The sequence below is a fragment of the Anabas testudineus genome, chromosome 15 (genome assembly GCF_900324465.2).
Source record: "Anabas testudineus chromosome 15, fAnaTes1.2, whole genome shotgun sequence".
Classification (NCBI taxonomy): domain Eukaryota; kingdom Metazoa; phylum Chordata; class Actinopteri; order Anabantiformes; family Anabantidae; genus Anabas; species Anabas testudineus.
In genome coordinates, this window is record NC_046624.1 from 6,375,287 (window position 1) to 6,402,241 (window position 26,955).

At 41.0% G+C, this 26,955-nt stretch overlaps 2 protein-coding genes across 2 annotated transcripts; one reads left to right on the forward strand and one right to left on the reverse strand.

Annotated features, from left to right (window-relative positions):
* Window positions 1-165: 165 nt before the first annotated feature.
* gpr137ba (G protein-coupled receptor 137Ba) lies at window positions 166-5,292 on the reverse strand. Its single transcript, XM_026354250.1, has 7 exons — window positions 4,609-5,292; window positions 3,897-3,946; window positions 3,580-3,802; window positions 3,041-3,187; window positions 2,428-2,556; window positions 2,140-2,261; window positions 166-2,044 (listed from the first exon to the last, which is right to left on the reverse strand). Exons 1-7 carry the CDS (start codon window positions 5,269-5,271, stop codon window positions 1,930-1,932), a joined length of 1,449 nt encoding a protein of 482 aa, XP_026210035.1. The 5' UTR covers window positions 5,272-5,292; the 3' UTR covers window positions 166-1,929.
* An 8,955-nt stretch (window positions 5,293-14,247) lies between these two features.
* nid1a (nidogen 1a) lies at window positions 14,248-25,964 on the forward strand. Its single transcript, XM_026355170.1, has 20 exons — window positions 14,248-14,576; window positions 16,239-16,541; window positions 16,619-16,845; window positions 16,990-17,285; window positions 17,404-17,544; window positions 17,841-18,092; window positions 18,348-18,548; window positions 18,705-18,938; window positions 19,130-19,267; window positions 19,743-19,871; window positions 20,168-20,311; window positions 21,562-21,681; window positions 22,080-22,307; window positions 22,433-22,605; window positions 23,219-23,345; window positions 23,456-23,627; window positions 23,717-23,874; window positions 23,959-24,082; window positions 24,902-25,014; window positions 25,569-25,964. The coding sequence occupies exons 1-20, from the start codon at window positions 14,376-14,378 to the stop codon at window positions 25,685-25,687; spliced, it is 3,600 nt and encodes a 1,199-aa protein (XP_026210955.1). The 5' UTR covers window positions 14,248-14,375; the 3' UTR covers window positions 25,688-25,964.
* The last annotated feature ends 991 nt before the right edge of the window (window positions 25,965-26,955 follow it).

Below are 26,955 nucleotides of genomic sequence, written 5' to 3' on the forward strand. Positions count from 1 at the left end.
TTCATTCATTTGCCATAGTAGATGCTAACAGTGTCATTGGTGGTCTTGCTGGTCCCACTCTCCAGCGCTGCTGCCTTGCCTGCTGTTCTGTTCACACTATACAGTCCATGCTGCCCTCTGCAGGAAACCAGCAGTGCAGTGCACCTACTGTTGTCTTTTTTTTTCTTTTTTTTTTTTGAAATCCTGGACAAATCATTTGCATATGTTGAAAACAACATTCTTAACATTTAAAGACAAACCGTTTTTCTTAAGAGCAACCACCTACACGTTTATGTGTTTAACTGTGATTGTTAAAACAGAGCCCAAAGTTAGATGATGTGATGAAACATTCTACAGGAACTTTTTTCAGTAATTGAAACATTTTATCATAAGAATCAAGAGGAAACCCATAAGTTAATGTATCAGGGACTTTTCAAGTTGATTTTTCTAGAGGAAATCAGTGTTCTGCATCGTGAAACTGTGTTTCAGCCTTTGAGTTAACTTATTAATGGTTTTATATTTTACATTTGCTGTATTAGTGGGCGGAAACAAATCAGTTTCTGACGATTTTGATCTATAACACTTTAAAACCAATGCACACCTTTTCTAAGATCATCTCCAGACTGAAGTCTTACAAGGACATTGCTGAATCTTAGTATTCTGTACATTTCCATGGTACATTATGTATTTAGTGCTTTGAGAATGCAACCATCTCTGAAAACAGCTCATCAATAAAATAGGGAGAAGTGTGAAACATGTCAGCTTGTTGGTCTTTTTTTCCTCCCTAATAAATGATTCTTCACGCCTTCGCCTTCCCGCATCCACAGTTTCAGCAGTTTGTGTTTCTTCTACCAATATTCATTTTTACTATTACTACGCTTGTTATTATGAGGTAACATGTGGCGTGAAGTGGGATTCATGACTTGTCCCACAAGTAATTTGTGTAATGAAACACAGGAGAAGTCTGTGATAAGACAATACTGTAAAAAAACAAGGGTTCCAAAAGAAAAGTCTAAAGCAAACAATTCAAGATGAAGATTTATCTGAGGCAATTGGGACTGAAAGTGGGCAATAATACAATTTTTATTCAATATCAATGTGCAATATACTGCTATCGAATCTAAATATGTATAAATGTAACAAAAAGTAGATATATACAATAAATAATTACTATATTAATAATAAGTGTCATATATTATTGTTGCTTTTCTCTCCCAGTTGTTAACGTAAATATTCATATGAACATATCTATTGGTCAAATAGGTTGATTATTATTATTTTTATTATTATTATTATAACTGTTACACAGATGCAGCAGTTGAGGGCGCTGTAGTGTAGCCTGAATACCTGCTATACTGCACTGATCCATTACATGACCTCCTCACAAACTAACTTAACCTACAAAAACAGTTAGAAGAAGAATTAGAAAATAACTTCTCTGTGATTTAACGTTTTAAATATCGATGTAGAAATGTTTGTAATGCATGAGAAACCTACCTGTCAGTCATTAAAACAGTGGTGCTGTAATAAAACGAGCAGCTTTTCTCTTTTTCTTTTTTTAATATGAATCAAATGCATATTTTCTCTATATAAACAAATCTGTTTGAAAAAGAATGTTTCCATAGATAGTACATAAAATAGTTATACAGTACATATTGTAAATATCTGGAAATATATTAAGCAGTATTTAGTATAAACTATACAATGGAAATTTTTTAGAGCAGTCGAAATTAGATCATACTTTGTACAAGGAGTGTGCAAAATGTGTGTCCCGTCACCGGACCTTCATATACTGGCAAAAAGTGTTAGTTCTACCTCTCTAGACAAAATAGATAACGAATGTATTGAGTCTGCCTCATGTGCCTTGGTCGTTAAGAGAGACTGTGCAAAAATATACAAAATTAAAAAAAAATGAAGCCACAGGTCAGAGGGAGTCACTCTGAGCTCTAGTTAGTAATGGCTGAGCTCCTCTGGAGGAGGGGGGAGGTGGTAACTGTCGTCCCCTCCGATGTAGGCGCCGATGCCGCTGCTTTGGCTCCCCCACTCGTAGCTGTCAGCAGCCAAACTGAAGAGTCAACCAAAAAAAACTGATCACTCTCCCTTTTGCCTTTTGTCACATTCCTACTTCACGCATGGTACAGTGTGTTGTGAGTTTTTTACCTGGCTTGGATGTTCTGAGGCATAACGCTCCATGCTAGATCATCATCGCTGTCGTAACGCCGCGGGTTATCAAAGAAATAACCCCTGGAGGAGAAGACATGTCCAGGAAGCCCTGAGCCGCTCTGCAGGATGAGGCAAACACAAAGAGGGACACAGAAGATACAGTCAACAACAATGGTAATATAGCTTCACGATCCTATAAAACATTTACACTAGATTTTGTTATTGTAACTGTGTTTATGAATCATGTGTTGCAGCCTGAAGCAGTGTTAGGAACCTGTGGCTCACCCTGTCCAGATTAGGCTGCCGAACTCGGAAGAAGAAAACTACAAGAGAGGTGGGGAGCAGCTCCCATATGAACAGGATCACCCCAAAGACGATGTAGCCAGTGTCGCCCAGAGTCGACTGCAAGTCCGCCTGAAAGAAAAACACACATACAGTATACACACAGCACTCTACTGCAAGGAGCTGCTATTTTAAAAATGAAGGAAAGGCAAAATTTGTTTTTAATATTAACAAAATATACAAAATACTTAAAGGCACAGACGGACATTTTACTCACATTGAGATATATATAAAAATGCTCTTATTAAGTTTCTTGCAAATGGATGAGAAGATTGTTTCCACTCTGTATGTCTGTAAAAATGACACTACAGCCAGCAGCCAGTTATCTGAGCGTAGCAGAGTTTAGAGGAAAAAAGTGTCTGGCAGCTAATTTGTGATCTCCAGATGTGCTGGTGGGTGGGCTTCTGAAATGACTCAATCATTTCCATTCTTTATGCAAATCTAAGCCGGCTGACTGCTCCTTTTTTGCACTGTACAGACAAGACAGTTGGAGAAATCTCCTCATCTAACAAAGCAAAGACGCATATTCAACCTATTAAGACCTCTGTAGGTTTACCTGGTCTGAAACGTTGTACCAGTCATAGTCAAAGGAGTTAATGCTGGTGTTTGACAGTGCCAGGACGACCAGATTGTAGCAGGCCCTCGATAGGTACAGGAGGATGACGATGGCTCCGATAACTGTCACCTGGCACACTGACGTCCCCTGTGCATAAAGAAATCACTTATCAAACATCCATCTACCTTTTATGAGAACACAGCCTGATGAAAACATCTGTGAAATCCCACAAAACCCACGTGGAAAAACAAAGAGCTCTTTAAAGAAACAAATGTTGAATTTCAGGTTTGACTTCACGCCCAAGTGCATCATCGTTTTGGTCAGCATGAAGCAACCAGCGCACCCAACTGTACATTAGGCTTGTGAATGCATCACAGTACGCCCGGTCGCACACAAGTACGACACGGCGTTGCTAGGGAACAATCACTATGGATAAATTATGTGCAGAAATCCATCTTCACACAGGGATGCTATATGCAGCACGTAAGGCTGGTGATTTCAGCACATCCCAGTGTCCGAGAACTGATTTCCTTTCTCACCTTGGACTCCAGGTAAATGTTGGCCAGTGACATCTTGGCAATCTTGTACAGACACAGAGAGAGCGAGATGGCACACAGGACAAAAAGCGTGTCGTTGATCGCGACCCTCACAAGCACGACGGTGTGAGCTTCTGCTGAGGACATCCGCACCAGCAGGGCACAAACCAAATTCACGACTAGAAACACCAGGCTGATGAACAAGAAGACCAGGTACAGAGGCAGCCTGTGGACAAAGACAGAGAAACACGTTCAGAAAAAAGAGCCACAGATTCAATCAAAAGTGCAACCTGCGATTCCAAGTCCCCGCTTTGTCTTACCTGTATCTCAGAAGCTCCGGGGCGTATTTGGACTTCGCCTTAAAAACAACCTGTTAAGAGAAGACCACAAAAAAAAAACGCATCAAAAGTGCATCATGCAAATGCATCACGCTGCTCTGACGGCTCGTTTTCACTTCTGTTTTCTCGTTCTACTGAAAAAAAAAAAAATGCACCATTGGTTTGAAACGGGAACCTCACAGTTTGGGTTTGAACTTTAGATACAAGTGTTACATGTGGCACAGCACAGTGGCTCGCTGTCAACTGTGACTCAAACCGGCACAAGAGGATTATGCTATAAATACACTTTAGGAATAGGTCAGAGGAGCTATTATTTGATATTTGGATTATATAAAGAGATGAAGGAGTGATTCACTGCATCACACTTTGTAGAGCGTGTTAACAGTGAGGGCGAGAGGTGGTTTTCTCCTTACACTTCCTGGAAGCTGCTCTCAGATCATGTTAATATCAGTGACTATTAGTGGAGCATCAAATGGTGCAAATCACCTGGACCACAACTGGCCTCCAGACCAACAGTGATTGATGATCATCAATCACGATGAAGCAAAACACAAAGAGCATTTCTGAGTGGATAACGATAGAATCAAGAATCATGATAGATGTGATTGTATCTGGGCTCAGTTATCAGCAGGACTGTTCCCACAATCAGGTGCAAGATAAGATGAGAAGCATCACCAATGACCCGCTAACTCACCTGTGCAAAGTAAAGGTTCATGAGACAGAGCGTGAAGAACTGGAGGCAGACAGGGAAACAGTAGAGCAGCCAAAAGGGAAAGGGTCCCAGAGTGTTGGCCGTGATAAAGTTTTTGAAATAGAAGGAGAAAAGCACGGTGCGCAGGGCCGACCACAGCAGGCACAGGAACAGGAACACAGTCTGGTAGCTGAAGCGCTTGTGTCGGTACCGGAGGACCAGCCAGAGCTGGACGTAGATGAAGATGAAGAGCAGCGAGTAGAAGACGGTGTAGACCACCGTCAGGCCCAGAGTGACGTAGGGAGGCACGGCCGGGCTCAGGGTGGGCAGAGGCATGGACCCGTCCATCAGCGACGTCTCCTTCTCCTCCGCCGGGGCCTCCATGCTCTTCCGGGCCCAGGGGGAGGACGGCGCGGAGCGGAGGGGCCTCTGCCCGGTGTTCTCCGCCGGACTCGGGCTCTGGGAAGGCTCACGCTCCCGGCAGAGCAGCAGCGAGAGCCGCAGGGATCGAACAGGGCTGTCAAGAAGAGAGCGCGGCGGAACCGAGGCTGACTTCCTGCTGCACAGCCAGAGACAGCCAGAGAGCGAGACACATGATCGGGCGATGGGGACGAGCTGTTTGTCAGAGGCAGCGGCGGCAGGAAGCAGCAGCAGGGAGCTGCACATAGGAGCTGAGAGCGCGGAGCGGCCTCCGCCCCCCTCCAGCCCTGCCTCCATCATTACGCGTCGCCGCGCGTCAGCTGACGCACGCTGCTGTACCTTTAACCCCGGGATGGGACTTCCCACCACCATCTCCGATCCCAGGAGAGCAGTTCAGAGCTGTTAGATGGTGCATTTTTATTTTAGTGCATATCACATATTCATCCTCGTCATTCAGACACATGAATTAGTTATACAACGCGGCCACAGCATGCTAAGACAGGAGCTCAGGTAAAAATGCAGGAGCCACAGTTGGACCCCTCCTCCTCCAGTTTATATTAACTTTTTCATTTAAGTACCAAAAAGTAATTGCTGCAAAGAGGCCAGGGGCCCTGGAAGACTTGTCCACGTTGCGTAATTGCTAATCCAGTCTTGGCAAGAGGCAAAAAAAAACATATCCTGAGTTAATATATTAGATAAATAAATCTTTCATTAGAACCTCTCTGGCTGGGAAACACTCCTGCCTTTCTTGCACTACAGGCGTTCCATTACAAAATGTGGATTCACATGGCCCTGATGACATTTCAGGGTTGTTTTCTCCAGCTCGGGGAAGCTGCTCCAAGGCCGCGGAAGACAGAACGCAGTGGTTTTCAAAAGGCTACGTTTCATTAGTGTAAAACTGATCTTCACATGTAACATCACCGGAGTTCCCCCTGTAATGAAGTTTGTTCTGGTTGGTGTTGTTTTTGTTTCGCAGGGCTGGAGCATGTGAACATGAAGAAGACGGGGGTCACTCTAGTTGCCCTTTGACCTCTACGCTACATTAATCTTTTCTTACACTGGGACTTTGCCACTCAGGCACCAAACCAAACAGCTACAGCTACAGTCTTCCCCTCTTGGCTGCTGAACTTTATTTGAATAGCTGCAGCCAAGTTTCATACAATGTAAATGATGCTACCATTCACTCATTTCACAGTTAGTGCATTTCATGCCTCAAAATATAGTAGTCACTCCCAAATGCAGGCTTGTCATGTTTAATTGTCAGCTGTGATTGTTGTGGTTGTGCTGTGTCACTTATTCTTACTCTTGGTTACAGTATGTGGGATCTCCAGGAGAGTGGTGTTGTAAATACTGTACAGTCACTGGTTGGCAATGTTGCGGCAGATGTGTAGCGTAGATGGTAAATTACAATGAGTAGGAGAATCTGGAGGAGATTCTGCAGGGGGGGCAAGATAGATGGGCAGACATGTGCAGTCTCAGTTCAGTGAGCTACGTATACTGCACAGCCATTCACCTTAGATTTGTTATGTGGTTTTAAAATCTGACAGTGACTTTGCTTATGAAGCTCAGCAGAAATGGTTTCCATTTCAGTAGGACAGTAAAAGTCTTGTTGGCATCTTCTTAGTAAACAAATAGGAAATAAACAACAATCCGTGGTCGGTCGTCTCTTGAGACTTTCCAGTGGATGATGTTTGCATCGACTTCAAATATAAATGGTGCACCATACTTGACTTTCAGATTCACCTCCCTGATGGTTTTCCCTGGGCATGGACCACAGCGACACATCCCTGGAGAGCTAAACTAATGTTATAGCAAGATTAAATACAAAATGACTATTGGTAGTTTGGACAGCAGGGAAACACCAACAGGGTGTTACTGTGCTGTGTACAACTACAAGAAATAAAAAAAGCTGAAAACAAGAAGAACAAAGATTTACTGTGTACCATTACTACATTCTCGAGGGGTGCTGTCCAAAACCTGCCATCCATCATCACCCCTAGGAAGATCATTTCACTGACACATTATATAATGACTCTGATAAACTTTAAATCAAGTCTCTTTGTCTGAATTTCATGTTTGTATCATACATCACACTTAAAGTAGTACCATAAAAAAATCTTCCCCATTGCAGTTATTGTCCTGCCAACATAGACGGGGTCAAACCTGTTCTCAGAGTCCATGTTTGAGCTCGTCAGAGCTTCAGTGGGCTTGTCCAGAATCTCAAAACAAGTGTCTGTCACACGTTCGCCCAACTGAGAACTGGTGCTGGAGACTAGAAGATGGAAAAAAATAAGCAACAATAGAAAAGAGTGGTCGATAAGAAAGTGAGAGCTGTTTGATCCAGAAACTCTGCATACATTTGGAATGCGTCTCAAACAGATCTCGAATGCCAAGTGTTCTGTTTCCCACCTGTCACTCTGCAAGAAACCTGTTATCTTCCTCTGTGTGTGTGTGTGTGTGTGTGTGTGTGTGTGTGTGTGTGTGTGTGTGTGTGTGTGTGTGTGTGTGTGTGTGTGTGTGTGTGTGTGTGTGTGTGTGTGTGTGTGTGTGTGTGTGCTACCTGTCCATTATTCCACTTAGAGCTACACATGTTATGGCAGGTTCCTCTATAAATGATTCATATTTCAGTGATTCATTCATAACATACTCCTGCAGCGTGCACACAGACTTTATGACTTTATGCTCCTGTAACTGCAATCAATAGCATAAACATACAGTAACACAATGTTGAAGCAGAGGGTTTTGTGTTTCCTCGTGGCTGAGGAAATGTTTTCTGCCTTCACATGAAGCCCAGGGAAGTCTGTGTGCTTCCTGCTGGCTGAACCACCACTTGTCTCCGGTGCTGATCTCATTCTGCACATTGCTCTGTGACCTAAAGAAAAATCTACTTTACAGTATGTTAGATAAAAAAATTTGTTAGACTATTCACAACTTTATTATTTAAGAGTCAAATTGAATCATTTATTAAATGTAATAATTCACTGCAGGTTATTTTAGAGAGTAATTGTTTGTTTTGTAAAGTGGAAAGTGGCATCAAAATCCAACTAAGTGGAACTAAGACTACACATGTAAGATACCTGCTGAAGGGGTCAATACATCCACTGTCACCAGAGATACATTAGTCACTACAACATGCAGGACACTCCTCATATCAGGAAGTGTCTCTGGCTCTGCAGCATACGGGCGGTCAGCCTCGACTGTTTAAAGAAGCTCGGGAGAATCAGGTTAAAACACTGCAGGCACATACTGCGTGTGGGCTTGTTGTGTGGGCGCAGTGTGCAGGTCAGCTTTTCCATCGCGGCTAATAAACATATGTTTTGTGATTATGTAATAAAACATTCCTAATAATCTCTCAGTAGGATGCGCTACTGTAGTCGAGAAGATTTGTAATTAATAACAAGTTTTTAGGTTTGTAATACACAGCTGCTGATTTAATTCGGAACAATCCTTAATCAAGTGTTGAGTACAATGAACGCGTTGCTCCAAGTGACTTTACATTCAGTCTTTCAATACAGTTGCTACCACAACAATCCTGTAATTTCTGCATTATGAGATTGATCCTCCCATCACTGAAACACTCCCATCTCAAGACACTGGACTCAGCGGTCTCTCATGTGTTTGTCTGCACAATGACGCACAGTGTGTGTGTGTGTGTGTTATCAGTGTGGTTCATTTGGAGACACAGACCATAGGGAAATGAGACTAAGGACTGAATTCACTGTATGTGTGAAGGAGGTAGAGCAATGCTGTATTTGTACACAAATATTGTATACATGCATAAATCTGTTTACAATATTTGTATGTACTTTTTCCAGCTGCTCCCTCCTGGCATGTTAGTTGTCAGTTTCAATCCTTTAGACCAGGGAGCAGGCAGCTCACTAAGTGGTAATAATTTGCATTTACTGTTTCTCTGACATAATTTGCCAGAAATAATCAGTTACCATCACATCTGCAGGAAAGTGTTTCTGACAGACGTGATATCTGTCAACACATGCAAATTTGTCTCAAATTTGACAGGCTTGCACCCCCAAATTTGTACAGTCAGCAGCTAAGCTGTTGAAGATTGTTTCACTCCTTTCGTACATTTAGTACACTGACACTGTCAAAAGAAAAAACACAAAGGAAACAGGACTTACATTAGGTATTATCTAACAAACTGTACCTTACTTTTTTTATCTGTACACTGGGGATGAAACTGTGTTAGTAGTTAAAAGGTTGTTGTTAAAGGTGCTCCTTGTTACCTAGACGCTTGGTTTGCACACAAACTCTTAACAATAACATGCTGATATATATGATATATACTGTATCTGTTCTCAGATGACTTGATCAAAGCTCAAGATACATATACATACATACATAAAGTCCAAGGCACTGAAATGATTTGAAGTCCTTCTGTTTGCCACTGTATCTAATTTGAAGAGCTTTGACTTCAATGCCCCCAAGTGGTAGTTGCAATGAATGGTAATGCTTTGCAAAATATTCAGGACACTTGTAGTCAGATTTCAAGATTAAAACTGGTGTTATCAGAAAATACCTGACAGAAAGGTATAAGCTGCGTGTGTATTTTAAATGAAGGAAAATAAAGACACAAACTGGGACTGAGACGAACTGTTTAGTGTTACATTTATTTTTAAACAGCTTACAAATTCTTCTTGTTATATCCACAAAATACATTTGGACAGTGCTTTGAATTCTCACAGAGCTGCTCTCACAGCCATTGCAGCTCATCAGGTTCCAGGTTGACTGATAACTGGTTTGGAAAAATGTGTAATGTGAAATATCTAATCTTTATCTATCTATCTATCTATATATCATATCTATATCTATCTATCTATTTCTATATCTATATCTATATCATCTATCTATCTATCTATCTATCTATCTATCTATCTATTTATCTATATCTATCTATCTATCTATCTATCTATCTATCTATCTATCTATCTATTTATCTATATCTATATCTATCTATCGATCTATCTATCTATCTATCTATTTATCTATATCTATATCTATATCTATATCTATATCTATCTATCTATCTATCTATCTATCTATCTATCTATCTATCTATCTATCTATCTATTTATCTATATCTATATCTATCTATCTATCTATCTATCTATCTATCTATCTATTTATCTATATCTATATCTATATCTATATCTATCTATCTATCTATCTATCTATCTATCTATCTATCTATTTATCTATATCTATATCTATCTATCGATCTATCTATCTATCTATCTATTTATCTATATCTATATCTATATCTATATCTATATCTATCTATCTATCTATCTATCGATCTATCTATCGATCTATCTATTTATCTATATCTATATCTATATCTATCTATCTTTCTATCTATCTATTTATCTATATCTATATCTATCTATCTATCTATCTATCTATCTATCTATCTATCTATCTATTTATCTATATCTATCTATCTATTTATCTATATCTATCTATCTATCTATCTATCTATCTATCTATCTATCTATCTATTTATCTATATCTATATCTATATCTATCTATCTATCTATCTATTTATCTATATCTATCTATCTATCTATCTATCTATCTATCTATCTAGATATATCTATTTAGCTAATCTACTATCGATCTATCTATATCGACTATCTATATATCTATTAATCTATATCATATCTATCTATCTTCTATCTATCTATTTATCGATATCTATAGCTATCTATCTAGCTATCTATCTCTATCTATGTATCTATATCTATATCTATCTATCTATCTATCTATCTATCATCTACTATCTATCTATCTATCTATCTATTTACTATATCTATATCTATCTATCTATCTATCTATCTAGCTATATATCTATCTATTTCGATATCTATATCTATCTATCTATCTATCTATCGATCTAAGTATCTATCTATCTATTTCTATCTATATCTATGCTATATCTATATCTATCTATTCTATCTAGCTATCTCTATCTATCTATTTATCTATATCTATATCATCTATCTACTAGCTACTATCTATCTAGCTATCGATCTATCTATCTATTTATCTATCTATAGCTATATATATCTAATCTATCTATCTATCTATCTATCTATTAGCTATATCTATATCTATCTTTATCTATCGATCTATCGAGCTATCATCTATCTATCTATCTATTATCTATATCTATATCTATATCTATCTATCTATCGATCTATCTATCGATCTATCTATTTATCTATATCTATATCTATATCTATCTATCTTTCTATCTATCTATTTATCTATATCTATATCTATCTATCTATCTATCTATCTATCTATCTATCTATCTATCTATTTATCTATCTATCTATCTATCTATTTATCTATATCTATCTATCTATCTATCTATCTATCTATCTATCTATCTATCTATCTATCTATCTATCTATTTATCTATATCTATATCTATCTATCTATCTATCTATTTATCTATATCTATCTATCTATCTATCTATCTATCTATCTATCTATCTATCTATCTATCTATTTATCTATATCTATCTATCGATCTATCTATCTATCTATCTATCTATCTATCTATTTATCTATATCTATATCTATCTATCTTTCTATCTATCTATTTATCTATATCTATATCTATCTATCTATCTATCTATCTATCTATCTATCTATCTATCTATTTATCTATATCTATATCTATCTATCTTTCTATCTATCTATTTATCTATATCTATATCTATCTATCTATCTATCTATCTATCTATCTATTTATCTATATCTATATCTATATCTATATCTATCTATCTATCTATCTATCTATCTATCTATTTATCTATTTATCTATATCTATATCTATCTATCTTTCTATCTATCTATTTATCTATATCTATATCTATCTATCTATCTATCTATCTATCTATCTATTTATCTATATCTATATCTATATCTATATCTATATCTATATCTATCTATCTATCTATCTATCTATCTATCTATTTATCTATATCTATATCTATATCTATATCTATATCTATATCTATCTATCTATCTATCTATCTATCTATCTATCTATTTATCTATATCTATATCTATCTATCTATCTATCTATCTATTTATCTATATCTATATCTATATCTATATCTATCTATCTATCTATCTATCTATCTATCTATCTATCTATCGATATCTATATCTATATCTATCTATCTATCTATCGATCGATCTATCTATCTATCTATTTATCTATATCTATATCTATTATCTATCTATATCTTTCTATCTATTTATCTTTCTATCTATATCTATATCTATATCTATATCTATCTATATATCTATCTATATATATACATACATATATCTTCTTCTTCTCTTTCGGCTTTTCCCATCAGGGGTCGCCACAGCGAATCATCCTTTTCCACCTCACTCTATCATGGACATCTTCTACCCTCACACCAACCAACCTCATGTCCTCTGTTAACACATCCATATATCTCCTCCTTGGCCGTCCTCTTGTCCTCCTGACTGTCAGCTCCATCTCCAACATCCTTCTACCAATATATTCACTATCCCTCCTCTGAACATGTCCAAACCATCTCAGTCTGGCCTCTCTGACTTTGTTGCTAACACAAGCAACGTGAGCCGTCCCTCTGATGTGCTCGTTCCTTATTCTGTCTAACCTGGTGTTGTCCTGATGTCAGTTAATCAGAAGCACTGGTGGGTAATAAAGAGCATCCTGGCTATGACACAACGTAACTCTGATTAATCATAACTGATTGTTTAAATACATGTGTAAATACATCCTGCTACCACTTTTTTCATGGTTAATATACTAACGCTTTGAATATCAGTTCTAAGCCCCTGATTAGATCAAGAGAAGAGAAGTTCAGTGACTCAGTCAGAACAGAACTGGGACCTATTTTAATTTTTCAAGAAAAAATGTATTTTTGAGTAATAAACGTAGGTGAAAAATCTGTTTTATTCTGTGGATATTTCTACTGCACAAGCACCAGAGGGAGCAAGAGAGCAGTGTGCCTGATGATAGTGACCATGGTTTCCTGTGCCAACAGAACGCACAGGCTAATCATAGTAGGACATTTGTTAAACACCATTGTCCTTCAGTCAAAACGGTTACTTATAGAGAGAGTAATGACCATCTTCACTGTTATGATTATGTGATGCAGCCCACATCATTACCAGCATCATTAACATCTACTGTAACTCAGCAGGTCAACAACAAAAGCTGGTACATGAATCTGTAATACTAAATCCGAAATGAGTGTGTCATACAATACAAAAGCATATTATAACTTTTTCTTGTGTTCCATACAGGAGCAGGTTTAAATGTCTTCACCCTTCTCTGATGCAGCATTCCTTACACAGCACAGTCGATACAATACAAGCAGAGAAACTAGAAATGTTAAAGCGCTAAAGACTGATTGCAATGACGAGGAGTTTAAAAGTGGAGCCGGAGATATCACAACAATCTACATCTGTTGGCACAGACTGCAACTGTGTGCAAAAGTCCAACGTTTTGGTCAAATGGTCACTTTGCACAGAATGTCAGTAGTCACAAAAATCATTAGGGATCATAAAGACCATGAATACTCCTATTAAAAAGCCATGACAGTGTGTCCCACAGTGGCTCAGATAACTGGACCAAAACACTGATGATGACTGAGCAGCGGGGCAGAAACAGCTCCCACTTCAACCATACAGCATGCCCCTCATTATCCCAGCTGGAGTGGAGTCTGATAGCGGCAGCGGCATGCCTCAAATGATTAGTGTATGGTACAGTGCTCTGTGATATTGCCCTTCACATAATGTCTGCTCTGATGGCCCCTCGGCCTGTGTCCAAACTTAACAATACTGTTCCAGTGTTGTCCCCCTGGAGCCCCTTATACCTCCCTCACTGTGGCCCCTGTATTATTATACTTAATCATCAAAACAGATATGGCTGCTTTTCATTGTATTGGCAACACTAGAAGAGAGTTTCAGGAATTTGAATAAAAGCAAATAATGGGAAACTGACCCCTCAGCTTCTTGGTTCCTGCTGCTCTCCTCTACTAGGCCTCACAACTAGGTTTTATTTCTATTTTTATTTCATCACTGCTGATGCCAAACTGACCCAGGGCACGCCAGCCTATAATCAGGAACTTGTTTCAGTAACAGTGTGAAATGAAAAGTGGAGGCTACCTCTGATTTCTCCCTCCAGTGTTGGTGGTTTTTCTGAAAACTCGGCTCCACCTCTCTCAAACTCTGAGTGAACTTTCTTCATTTGCGCCTGTTCGTCACTCCTCTAACCTGGCTTGGACTATCAGGACTGCTTAACGGACTCTGGAACACCAACAATGGGCTGGAACAAAGGGTGGCTCGTCTGTGCGTGTTTTCTGGGATTTGTGGCCTCGGTGAGGAGCATAACACGGGATGAGCTTTTTCCTTTCGGACCAAGCGCAGGAGACCAGTTACTGGAACCGGGGAATGACCAGACGCACCGACTGGACCTGGACAATCCCGTGATTTTTTATGATGCCACTTTCCACAGCATCTTTGTAAGTTAACCCACATCTTAGTACCAAATCATACTTTTCACACAAACGCCTGAGATTTCGTGGCGCTGGACAGGACAGTCCGTCGATCTTGCGCAATTGCGCACAATGTAGAAAACGCCGGGCAGTTGAAAAGGGGCCAGTGCTTAGAAAAGTGAAACAAAGCCTGGGAATTGCAACATATATCATGGACTGGGACGTTTCTGTCGCTCTGTAGTTTGTGCACATATTGATTTACTTATCATAGAGGCTGCTCTATCTTAAGTCTATCTGTGTGTGTGTGTGTGTGTGTGTGTGTGTGTGTGTGTGTGTGTGTGTGTGTGTGTGTGTGTGTGTGTGTGTCTAAGCTCTTTTTTAAGTGTTGAGGCAAAAGCAAAAGTAGAAATCTGAGAACTGTCTCATGAGAACCAAACACAGACGTTTAAAATGTTAACACCCTACATCACTACATAACATATACATACAAATACATATGAATGAACCCTACTGCATTATTCCATGTTCTGTTTGCAGTTACAATGTGAGGCATTTAAATGACTTGTAAAAGGTGAAAGCTGCACCATTGTGTTGGACAGACAAACAGCCCTTTATAAGGATAATGATATAAAAAAGGCATTTCCCTTTACATGCAGGAACTCATTATTTGACTAATTTGTCCATGTTGTATTTCTCATGGAGGCTCTGTAGTCTGCAGCAGTTCGGGTTTCTAATTTGCAAAGAAGCCGAGCTCCAGTCTGACTGATTGACACCAGTGTGTTGTAATTTCTCAGTTATACAACCATACACAGTGTTTCCCAAAGAGTTGAGCTATTAGACAATCTGTTACATGAGCCTGACATTTGCTCTAAATATTTAATTCCATGATACAGTAATCAGTGTATGGTGGTTTCCCACTGTTCAGTATTTCCAAGTTATCTCTTCACCACCCACCACTCACATATTTCTCCACTGCAGTCATGATGGCTAGATTTTTGGTTTTTTACTTACAAGGCAGTCTTCCCTAAAAATGTCCTGTAGGGGAACAGTAATGTTTTTCACACCAGACAAACAAACATTTTCTTTGACCATTAGGACGTTTTATTGTCTTCTCCTGAGTGTAATTCGTCTTTTCACTGAGCACCAACGTGTCGAGGTGTCCGCTAACCATAAAGATCTCTCCACACTGCGTCTGTGAAATCAGAATCACTGATCATTTCTCCAGCTTTATCTCCCAGTTAGGCAGGAAGTTTCTGTAATGAAGATTAGTGTACAATCATTGGGCTCTCTGGGGCTGATTGTCAGGGGCAGGCACAGGAAACAGTGTGGCCCCGGCCAGGAATAGTGCTCTTGTTTTCCCCTGGTCAGGAAGTGGAGGAGCCCCATGAGCATGAGTTTGTGTGTTTTTGACATAACCCAAGTTGTTCTTTATTTTACCAGGCCTGCGTGTGCTCCCATTAAACCTTAAGTGTGTAGCACTCTGTGTTAAATGACATCTTGTTTGTTCATTTGCAGCACATGACAACTGACTTGGATGATTAGACTAATGAGCTCAGAGTAAAGATCAAACTGGCTCAGACTGGATCGGGTTTGTTTCTGCTGTGAAACAGTTCCAATGTCATAAAGAAAGTTGGTTACAAATATCAATTTCTTTTTATCCCCATTGCTAACTTAAGCTTTTCATGTCAGATCAACACCAATGGTTTTATTGCCACAGCAGAGCCAGCAAGCGAGCCGACCTATCTTGGCAAAATGCCCCCAGACTTTGGCATGATTGCGGCTCTGCAAGGAGACTTGGACACAAGCGATGGGGTGGGGAAGGTTTTCTTCCGTCAAGACACCGGCCCCGATGTCCTGCGTCGGGCAGCTGAGCACATCAACAGAGCCTTCCCTGAGGACGATGAAGTCAATCCCACCCACGCTGTGCTGATCACCTGGGCTGATGTCGCAACCCACGAACGTCAAAGCAGAGGAGATAGTGTAGTCCAGAAGGTGAGCATCACATGGTTATTTAAGTCATCTGGGGTGAAACAGATTGTTTACAGCCTTGTTAATCTTTTACTGTACAGAGAAACACCTTCCAGCTGGTTATTGCATCCCTGGAGACGTCCTCATTTGCTATTGTCCTGTACCCCCGGGATGGAATCCGGTTCACCTCCACGCCTGTACATCACAGTAGCGTCATCATTCATGCTGGATTCAATAAGGGTTTGGTCCGGCATTTCTTCCTTACGTCAAATGGACCATACTACCGCATTACAACTGATGACGAGGCGTCTGTCAGGGCTTTAGCAGAGTAAGTCACCCAATGCCTGTCAACACAGGAACACTGTTTCGTGGTCCATGTTAAATGCTGGATAATGTTAATGAGTGTGACTTTATTATATTGTATTGTGACTGGGTTTGTCCACACACAAACGTAACTCTTTCACCCATATAGGGAGACTAACTCTGGGCTGCGGGGTGTCTGGGTATATGAAATTGGAACAGCTCCCTATTTTACCAACGTGGCACCAGGTGAGGTCACTGACCTACCTGCAGAGGCCACATCTCAGGGTGCGGCTGATTACAATGAGGAGTCCACTGAGGCAAAGAGGCCTCTGTATATTAATGGACAGGAAGCCGGGTATCCACAGTATGACTCAGACGCAGGCCAGATCGAAGTTCACCCAGTTCAGTACCAGCCTGAGAACCCAGAAGTGGTAGTTGTGGACCAACCAGATATAAATGTAGATGGTGAGTATGTGATGTAATCTTGTTCTCTATATTTTGATTTAAAGAGAATAAACATTGTAGTTCTTAAATGGGTTAGCTCTCCCAAATATATCCTTACTGTGCTTACCTGTGTCCCCAGTGTTCTCATACAACTTTGGGACGTGTGCGAACAACAGAAACAAGTGTTCCCAGTTTGCTGACTGTAAGGACTACTTCAATGGATACTGCTGTCACTGCAGGCCCGGCTTTTATGGGAACGGCATACAGTGTGTGGCAGAGGGTATGTTTATACATTAGGTAGACACGTTTCATTCAGAAGATCTAGATATCTAAAACATGTTAATATCATCAATATCAATATCATCCAGGACACATTTGAGGCATTACGTCTTGTTAGCGTGCACATGTGAAGCTGTAGGAGGAAGTTCTTTTTTTGCACGTGTCACTTAGCCACTTTCCTCAGGTGCCTGTTACACAAGCCCAGAAATTAAAGTAAACACAGGCAGAAATCAGTGGGTTCAGGTATCAGGTTTGGTTGCTCAGACTACCTTTGATGGTTGTGGTTTGTTTTTGCAGGAAAACCACAAAGGATGAATGGAAAAGTGAATGGAAAAGTATATGTGGGCAACTCTCCTACTCCAGTGGATTTCCCTGGCAATGACCTCCACTCATACGTTGTGGTGAACGATGGCCGCTCCTATGTCGCCATCAGCGACATACCATCCTCTGTTGGACCGTCACTGCAGCCCCTCTCGGCGCTGGGTGGTGTCATTGGGTGGGCGTTTGCTCTGGAGCAGCCGGGCTTCAAGAACGGCTTCAGTATTATTGGTGAGGGAAACAGTTGTACAAATGCAATATGTGTTACATGACATCCAGCAGCTTCACTTGGTTAGAAAATAACAAAATAAGGAGATGTTCAGGGCGCATAAATCTTCGGAAGGAAATGTCAGTTGTAGTTGTACAGCTGCAGTTTTACTCACTGTGTCCAGCTAAATTCCCCTCACAATACCGCAGCTTGGACAGAAGACGACGAGCCAAAGTTCACTCAGAGTTAACCTTCACTGACTTCTCTGTCCTCTGAAGGGGGGGAGTTCACGCGGCAGGCTGAGGTGACCTTTCTGCCAGGGAATGAGAAGCTGACCATCAAGCAGGAATTCAAAGGGATCGACGAGCATGACCACCTGATTGTGAGCACCACCCTACAAGGCCGGGTCCCCGAGGTGCCTCTGGGCTCCACTGTACGGATTGACCCATACTCTGAGATCTACCAATACAGCAACAACTGTAAGACACAGCGCGAACAGAGAAATAGTTTCATTCTGACAGACGTTTTTAAATGCATTTTTTGTCACTCATCTAAACTCACTTAGTAAGAAAAGGACTGAGAAAATCTACTTGAGTGACTTGAAAATCTATTTATCTTTCTGCCGGTCCCTCTAGTGATCACCTCATCCTCCAATCGGGAATATGTAGTGAGCTTACCCGATGGCTCCACTTACACCAGGACATATCAGTGGCGTCAGACCATCAGCTTCCAGGGCTGCCAGCATGACGAGTCTTCAGGAGACGTAAAGCCTACACAGATGCTCAGCGTGGACCAGGTCTTTGTTCTGTACGATGCTAATAATGAACTCATCCGGTTTGCCATGAGCAACAAGATCGGGGACATTAATGGTGAGGTCACAGAAATTATTCCTGTCTTCCTGTTTTTAGTCTCAGCTTCCTTTCTGGTGCGCAACATATATCCTGACCAGGGACAGTTTTCCTCAAAGTTAGGGCTACTGTGTGATAGCGAATTTTGAAGCTTGTGTTGTAAAATCACACGAGCTGATGCATCAACATCGTCCTGCAACTTCTGTTCTCAGGAATGCAGCCAGAGGAGAATCCGTGTTTCACTGGACGACACGGCTGTGACACCAACGCTGTTTGCCGAGCTGGACAGGGAAACCAGTTCAGCTGTCAGTGTGCTACTGGTTTCAACGGCGATGGCCGCACATGTTATGGTAAGAATGATGGAATAAAAGCTATCATACAGAAAAGGACTTTTGTTTCCATTGTTTGTGGCGATAAAGAGGGTGTAGCAGCGTCTCCATTCTCTAAACTATTGCTTTCTGCTTCCAAGCAAGCTTCCTTCCTGGGGAAGTACGCAATCTTGCCAATTAGACGAGGGAGTCCCTCATGATAAACAGTGTCTCATACTCCCAGACCAGGTTAACATATCCAGTGTGATCCTCCTTCCCAGCTTTGTACAACCAAGAGACTAGACAGGAAGAGCTTTGGGGCACAGTCGAAAAAAAGAAGGAAGTATTTCAGACAGATGCTATCTTGGAACATTTGTAATTAGGAAATATAATTAAGCTCTCTCCTCTGATCTCCTGACATCTGATAATGAAGGACACTGACAAATCCAGACTTCAGAGTCCTAAACTCAGTCGTGGCACTCATTAGCATATGATAACTCACTCCCGTCTTTATCAGACATTGACGAGTGCAGAGAAGATCCTCAGATCTGTGGCTCTCACGCGATCTGCAACAACCAGCCCGGGACTTTCCGCTGTGAATGTGAAGATGGATTTCACTTCAGCAGTGACGGGCGGACCTGTGTTGGTAAGTGTGGTGTGTTTAATATAAATACATATTACACAAATCTGGGGACGAACAGGTTCAGTTATAAACTGTTGCTAAATGGATTCAAATATTTAGAAGCCCATGGTCAGCAAGATGGAATACATGGATACACACTAAGAATAGTTGCACATACATAGGTTTTGTAATTGATTCAAACTGTAACAATGTAAATGTTAATGTGATGTCTGGTTATTTCTGCTCTACAATAAAGGCTGTGAGGATTTGATTTCTCTGTACCAGACTAAATAAACAGTATTCGCCTGCTACTTCCTCAGAGTTTCACCGACCTGTGGATGCCTGTGAAGAAGGCACTCATACCTGTGACATTCCTGAGCGTGCTCTGTGCAGCTACACCGGAGGGTCATCCTACATCTGCACCTGCCGGCAAGGCTTCACAGGAGATGGCAGAATTTGCCAAGGTACTGCACAGGGACACTAAGTATTCAATATATAAATGTATCATGACTGACCACACCACAGTGTCTATAATAGGTTTTGGGGTTGTTACTTATAAATGTTGCAATGCCATTAGAAATACATGACATCCAATTCTCAAAGCAGCCCTGACTGGCCAGATTTCTGCCAACACATAACCAACACATGGCCAGTCTGAGCTTCTGCTGCTGTTTTGCGGATGTGACACACTGCCTTTACATCTTTTAATTAAAACAGAATTGTTTGTAAATTAGAAAAGAGAAAAAAATCTAATAGGTAGACACATTAGTAAATCGTATAGTAAATATACCCATTCTAATTAATAGACTAATTTGAAAAATCTAATTCTTAATATAGAATAATATAATGAAATTATGATTGGGTTGGAGAAATTAGTTTATTAATCAATTATTTAATTGCATTTTTAATTACTGATTTTAATAGAATTTAGATTTACTCATGTTGTGAATTGATTATAATGAATGAAACACTGTAATGTTGATAATTGTTCCGGCCTCCAGGCTTTATACTTGTTGCGCTGAGAGAAAGAGCAGTCTGAGCTCTGAGAGTTGACTGTTGCTTTCATGAGCTGCAGTATCTTGCCAGACGATCGGTGCAGAGGTAAAAGAAAAAAAAAAGGTAATGAGGACATTAGGAAAATGAGTAGCTTGAGGCAATGAAAATTCATCCTCCAATCTCAGGGGTCAGAGCGTTCGTTATCACACTAACAAGGGGAGTTTTGAAATTCGTGCTTCCTTGTGATGGCCTTACTGTGACAATGTGATGAAACTAATGGCTGCCTATGAAATCATATGAGATGCTTCAAAATGGTTGGAGCTGTAGTATTTTTAGTCAACAGGCTAAATATAAAAGTAAATTACACTGACAAAAGTAGTCCAGATTGCAGTGCAAGGGCTTTAATTGTTAAACCATCTGCTCAGAACTGGGGGATGTGAAGTGGGTTACATAATACATCTGCAGCGTGAACAGCAAAACATGAAAAGCAGATGGGTGTTTCACATGTGGAGGTCATGAGTGTTGGTGTGATGTGTTTCCATTCCTCTCCACGCTCCATGCTCTTCACATTGAGCACAGTTTTGGGCACCGACAGACCCAGTTCGTATTGTCAAGCCATCACCATAAAAGGACACGGCGAGGACATGCAGAAACTATTCCAGCTTGTGATGACCGCTTCTTCTCTGCTCTCACTCTCTTTCTCTTATCCCACGTGAAGACATAGATGAGTGCCAGGTAGGCAGGTGCCATCAGGACGCTGTGTGCCATAACACACAGGGATCATTCAGCTGCCAGTGCAGGCTAGGTTACTATGGGGACGGTCTCCACTGCTCTTCAGGTAAGTCACTTTCAGATAACGGAAAACATTAAATAGTGCTTTGTTGTCGGATGATTGATTTTCCGTACAGTCTGGTAACACTCTGCCTGCGCTGGAACCAATATAATTCTTTCACTTCAGTTTGATGTAGTAGCTGCAGGCGCAGTAGTAGAAAATGGATCATTTTCATTCGCAGCGTTGTTTATTCCACTTGGAAATGAACCCATCGCCACAGTTTATTGGTGCCAGCTGGGACCTGTTTTTCATTTTCTTCTGGAGAGCAAAAGGAATTTGTCATGCCTTACAAGGAATGTGGGAGATTTTGTGCAGCTTAAAGCAGAAGACAGGTATAAATATACATGAGCTTATGAACAGGTTTTATCATTGACTTGAAATCTGTTTCTGACTTTTATCTTCAGAGAGGCCAAAAACTCAGTGTGAGATCCACAGAGATAGTATCCTGGGTGTGACCCAGCATGGCCCACGAGGCCCCCGGCCTCCCGTCGGACAGTACATCCCTACCTGCGACCAGTATGGTGCCTACGAACCGATGCAGTGCCACAGCAGCTCAGGATACTGCTGGTGTGTGGACCAAAATGGACAGGAGATCCCCGGGTCCCAAGCCGGTCCCAGCAGCAGACCAATGTGTGAGTAAATCACTCGTACTCAAACCAAAACTCTACATGACCTACGAGGAAACACAAAACAAAAATATCAAAAAGGCTAATTTTATGCTGATTTGAGGTTGGTTTCTGAATATGTTTTCCATCAGGTATCGACCACAGTGTTGTTCCACCACCTGTCGGCCCCACCACTAGACCCACCGTCCACCCCCTGCCTCCAGGAACACACCTGCTGTTTTCCCAGAACGGCAAGATAGACCACATCCCACTAGAGGGTTATGATATGAAAAAGGATGACGCCAAAACTGTCCTTCATCTCCCTGTAAGTTTCTCTTTGTGCGATCTATTTCATTTTAGACATGTTTAACATAAATAAAACATAAAATTCTTAATCTTAATACCAGTGCCTTTCTTACAAAGCCAATTAGTTTTTACATCTATGTGACGAAAGCTTGTAATTTCAGTTTGTCTTCAATTTCAAATGTACTTTTGTGTAAACAAAACACTGTTGAACTGTATATACTGTATATACAGTTCAACAGGTGTGTTTATGTAGATTGTAAAATAAAAACTGTCTAAAGAGGTTGGAATTCTTCCTTTGTGACGATACCATAAAGTCAGTCTCTCATTGGAGTCAGTTCTGTGATTTGGCAGGCTGAGGTCTTCTGCTTTCAAGTCGTGCACTTTATTGGACACACATGGCGACATTCACAGTAATTACTAACATCAGTCAGACATCTTCGGAATTGCAGTTAGAATTTCTTGTTACGCTGATTTCCAAACCAGCTGGCCTGAAGTCTCGAGTAGTTGCACGCTGACTGGATGGCTCTGTTTGTTTGGACTTTAATGTCTAGACGTTAATGTTGAAATACATGTCTGCACCATGTTTTTATAAGCGCACTTCAAAGATTTCTGTTTGCCGACCCCCTCCGTAGGAGAAGGTAGTCATTGGAGTGGCTTATGACTGTGTCGAGAAAATGGTCTACTGGACAGAAATCACATCTCCCTCAATCAGCAAAGCCAGCATCCAGGGAGGAGACCCCATTCACGTGATTAGATCAGGTCAGCGTTACTGTTCCCTGCTACTGTGTCTCTCTCATTATGAGTCAGTTCGTGAAATAAATGTGAAATCGAGTGTGTTTACTGATGTGCAAACTGTAACCTCACAACAGATTTGGAAAGCCCTGAGGGTATCGCCATCGACCACTTGGGACGTACTATGTTCTGGACAGACTCTGTGGAGGACCACATCGAGGTGGCCTCTCTGGATGGGTCTCAGCGTCGCGTCATTATAGATTCTGATCTTGTCAACCCTCGCGCTATCATCACAGATCCTCCCAATGGGTGTGTAATGTCCCTACAAGTTATTAAAGTTTTTGTTGCTTCTTGTTGAACTGGACATTGCACTGACTCCAAGCCTGTTCTTATTACAGTAATCTGTATTGGGCTGACTGGAACCGCGAGGCCCCCAAGATTGAGACCGCTCACATGGATGGATCCAACAGACGGGTGCTGGTTAAAGATGACCTCAGCCTGCCAAACGGTTTGACTTACGACTTTCAGAGCTCCCTGCTTTGCTGGGTAGATGCAGGTACGGCAGATTTCAAGCAGATGACTCGTCTGTGAGATGACGTGTGCCACGTGATCGGCACTAAATGTAGTCTCTCACCTCTAGGCACGCATAAAATGGAGTGCATGCATCCTGGTCGTGGTGACCGCAGGCAGATTGTGGCGGGGATTCTGTACCCTTTTGGAGTGACGTCTTTCGGGAAGAACCTCTACTACACTGACTGGCGGAGGTTTGACTTCTTGTATTCTTGGGAACTCTCACTTTTTTTCCAGTGACAACATATTGGATAAAAGAAACTAGTCGTTGTTATTCTAAATAATTTAATTAAGAGTGCCATGTTATAAGTATTGAAGTGGACCATGGATAAAGGCTGCAATAGACCCTATCCTTGATGCTACAATACAGTATATTTCAGCCTTTATCCATGGTCCACTGTGCAGTGTAAGAACCCAGATCTGTCAAGGTGGAGGAAGGAGAGGGTGGGTCTGAGGTCAAAAAGCTCCCCACACTTCAAGCATGGGCCCTTGATGTTCTTCCATATTTGGATACTCCCACTCTGAAGACTGTGGAGCTTTCTTCACATGCAGCTGGTTCAGTGTGTTAGCTGCTGCAAAACAGCGGGGGTTGGGGTGCCCATTTGTGTGTGTGTGTGTGTGTGTGTGTGTGTGTGTGTGTGTGTGTGTGTGTGTGTGTGTGTGTGTGTGTGTGTGTGTGTGCGTGTGTGTGTGCGTGCACGCACACACACGTAGGGTGAGGAGGTAACTTAAAAAGGGGCAGCTGCTTGCAATTTCTTAGCCTATGTGAGCAACTGTGAGTGCTGATCCCATCAGGGCTGGAGGTCTTATGGACAAGGTTGAGAGACGGTGGTGGAGGGGGGTGGTAGAGGTTTTAACAGTTTAAAACAAACATTTACAGCAAAAAAAAAAAAAAAAACCTACCCTAGACCTTACTCTTCCTTGGCAGACTGTATACAACATGCAGGAGGCAGAATGCTAACATTCACAGAGCGGTCAACTCTGAACTGTTGTGCTGACTGTGTTTACAACAGGGATGCCGTGGTTGCAGTGGACCGCCATTCTGGAAAGGAGACTGAGGAGTTCCAGCCTCAGAAACGGACCAAACTATACGGCATTGCAACAGCTTATGCACATTGTCCTTCAGGTATTAAGCAAAATGATATTCTCCTTAAATAACGTGCTTTTTAGGGTTTTATGTTTAATACACACATTGCATTTAGCACAGATGTGCAGCCCCACTAAAGAGCCATTATTAAAAATAGTTTGACCCGTGTACGCTTGGGGGCTGACTTATGTGTCAGGTTTCAGGACATAGCCGCCCTGTTTCGTGACCTCTGTACCCACTATAAAGAATTTTGAGATCACAGGTTCACTCCCTGACCTGAGAGCAACAAGAGGAATTCTGCGGCCAGTATTGATGAAGTGAAGCGGTGACTGATGTTACTGCACAGCACCCGGCCTCATCCTCCCTTTTAGATAAGGCTGCGTGCGTAAAGCCAGGGAATGCGGAGGCAAGAGAGAGAGGGGCCTCCAGCATCTGGAGTTCCTAATGTTTAAGTGGAGAATGTTTATATCTGTTTAAAAGACAGTGAAGAAGCTTTTTCCTGCTGTTGTCTACAGGGGTTTGCTTATTATTTACACAAATACGCTGGAGTGTCCTGCATTAATAAGAGTCCGTATGCTTTCTCCTGCCTCCAGGACAAAACTACTGCGCTGTGAACAACGGAGGCTGCACTCACCTCTGTTTAGCGACTCCAACCGGCCGCACCTGCAAGTGTCCCAACAACGCAGAGAGCGTGGGCTGTGTGGAGTACTGAAATGAGGCGGCTGAGAGATGACACTGTGTGGATGTTTGACATAAAATTAGGAGCCACTCAGCATTAATAAACTATAGCTGCTGAAATTGCCACTGAAAACAAGAGGTGTGATCTTACTGTGCCTTTAATTACTCTGCGTTATCCTTATCCACATTTTCTATAACTTCACATCTGTTCCTCAGAATTGTACATATAAACACTAATATGTTGACTTCTTTCCCGAGTGCACATAAACTGAGAATAAAGCTCAAGGGATATATATATATACATATATATATATATATATATATATATATATATATATATATATATATATATATATATATATATATATATATATAATTTAATGTGAAATTCATTGCAGCAAAGCATGCCATCATCTCATGTCAGATGTCTGGATTATTATGAGAAGTATTAGTATTATTGTGAAACAGGACTAAAAATGCCTTAATGCAACTTGGTGGGATGTTTTTTACATGCTGGGCAACAAAATAAACATTTTTTCTAACAGGTTAGTCTGCTGTGTCTGTTGCTTTAGTATAATAATAGCGACATCTTGTGTTAGGTTGAGTGTGTTACAAATACACTATTTGATGTAGTAAGATGTAGGAAGGTTGCACTAGGTGGATGTAATTGTCCAGGATCTTGTTTCATAGGCAGTGGTGTGGTGCGTAAAAGCTGCTTTTAAATGCTCAGATAGTCGCCGAGCCGAAGTGTGTGTGCATTTCGTTGTTTTTACATCATGTGATCGATGACAACACTAGACTAGGTTTCAGCAGAACCTCATGATCGCCAACTTAACAAATGCAAATTCCTGCTGTCCCTAAAGCAGCACAACATGCAGCCTCCTTTTATTTAAATCTAATTGTATTAATATTTTGTATGATTGTCTAAAAGTCATACTGCTGATCAAGCAGACGTATAAAATAATGGATACAATTATATTAACTACAGCTTATTAAGGGGCCATAATGAGATTTTTTTTTAATGAGCTGCAGCATTAACTCTCCCAGTTGATGATGGTTTTTGGTTGATTGGCTTGCTGTTATTTCTACCAGCAGGTGTCAGTAGAAAAACACCAGTTAATAAATCTTTGCTGTGCTCCGCTGCTGCAGAGTCTCAGGAAAGCTGCGTCAGCGGCGCGTTAACAGGCTCTTTCTTTAACTCGGAATATACATAAACCACATGAGCTGCAACCATAACAGTCACATTGCGGGTGTAACTAAATATTTAATCACCGATTAAAACTGCTAATTAGTCAGCCAAGG

Bases quoted from the DNA above. Each gene is read 5' to 3' on its own strand.
- gpr137ba (XM_026354250.1), bottom strand. From the start codon at position 5,271: ATGTGCAGCTCCCTGCTGCTGCTTCCTGCCGCCGCTGCCTCTGACAAA. The intron at 3,803-3,896 runs GTAAGACAAAGC...CTTTGTCCACAG, and splicing joins CCGGAGCTTCTGAGATACAG to GCTGCCTCTGTACCTGGTCT. The intron at 2,262-2,427 runs GTGAGCCACAGG...CTCATCCTGCAG, and splicing joins GGCAGCCTAATCTGGACAGG to AGCGGCTCAGGGCTTCCTGG.
- nid1a (XM_026355170.1), top strand. From the start codon at position 14,376: ATGGGCTGGAACAAAGGGTGGCTCGTCTGTGCGTGTTTTCTGGGATTT. The intron at 21,682-22,079 runs GTAAGTCACTTT...TTTTATCTTCAG, and splicing joins CGGTCTCCACTGCTCTTCAG to AGAGGCCAAAAACTCAGTGT. The intron at 24,083-24,901 runs GTTTGACTTCTT...TGTTTACAACAG, and splicing joins TACTACACTGACTGGCGGAG to GGATGCCGTGGTTGCAGTGG.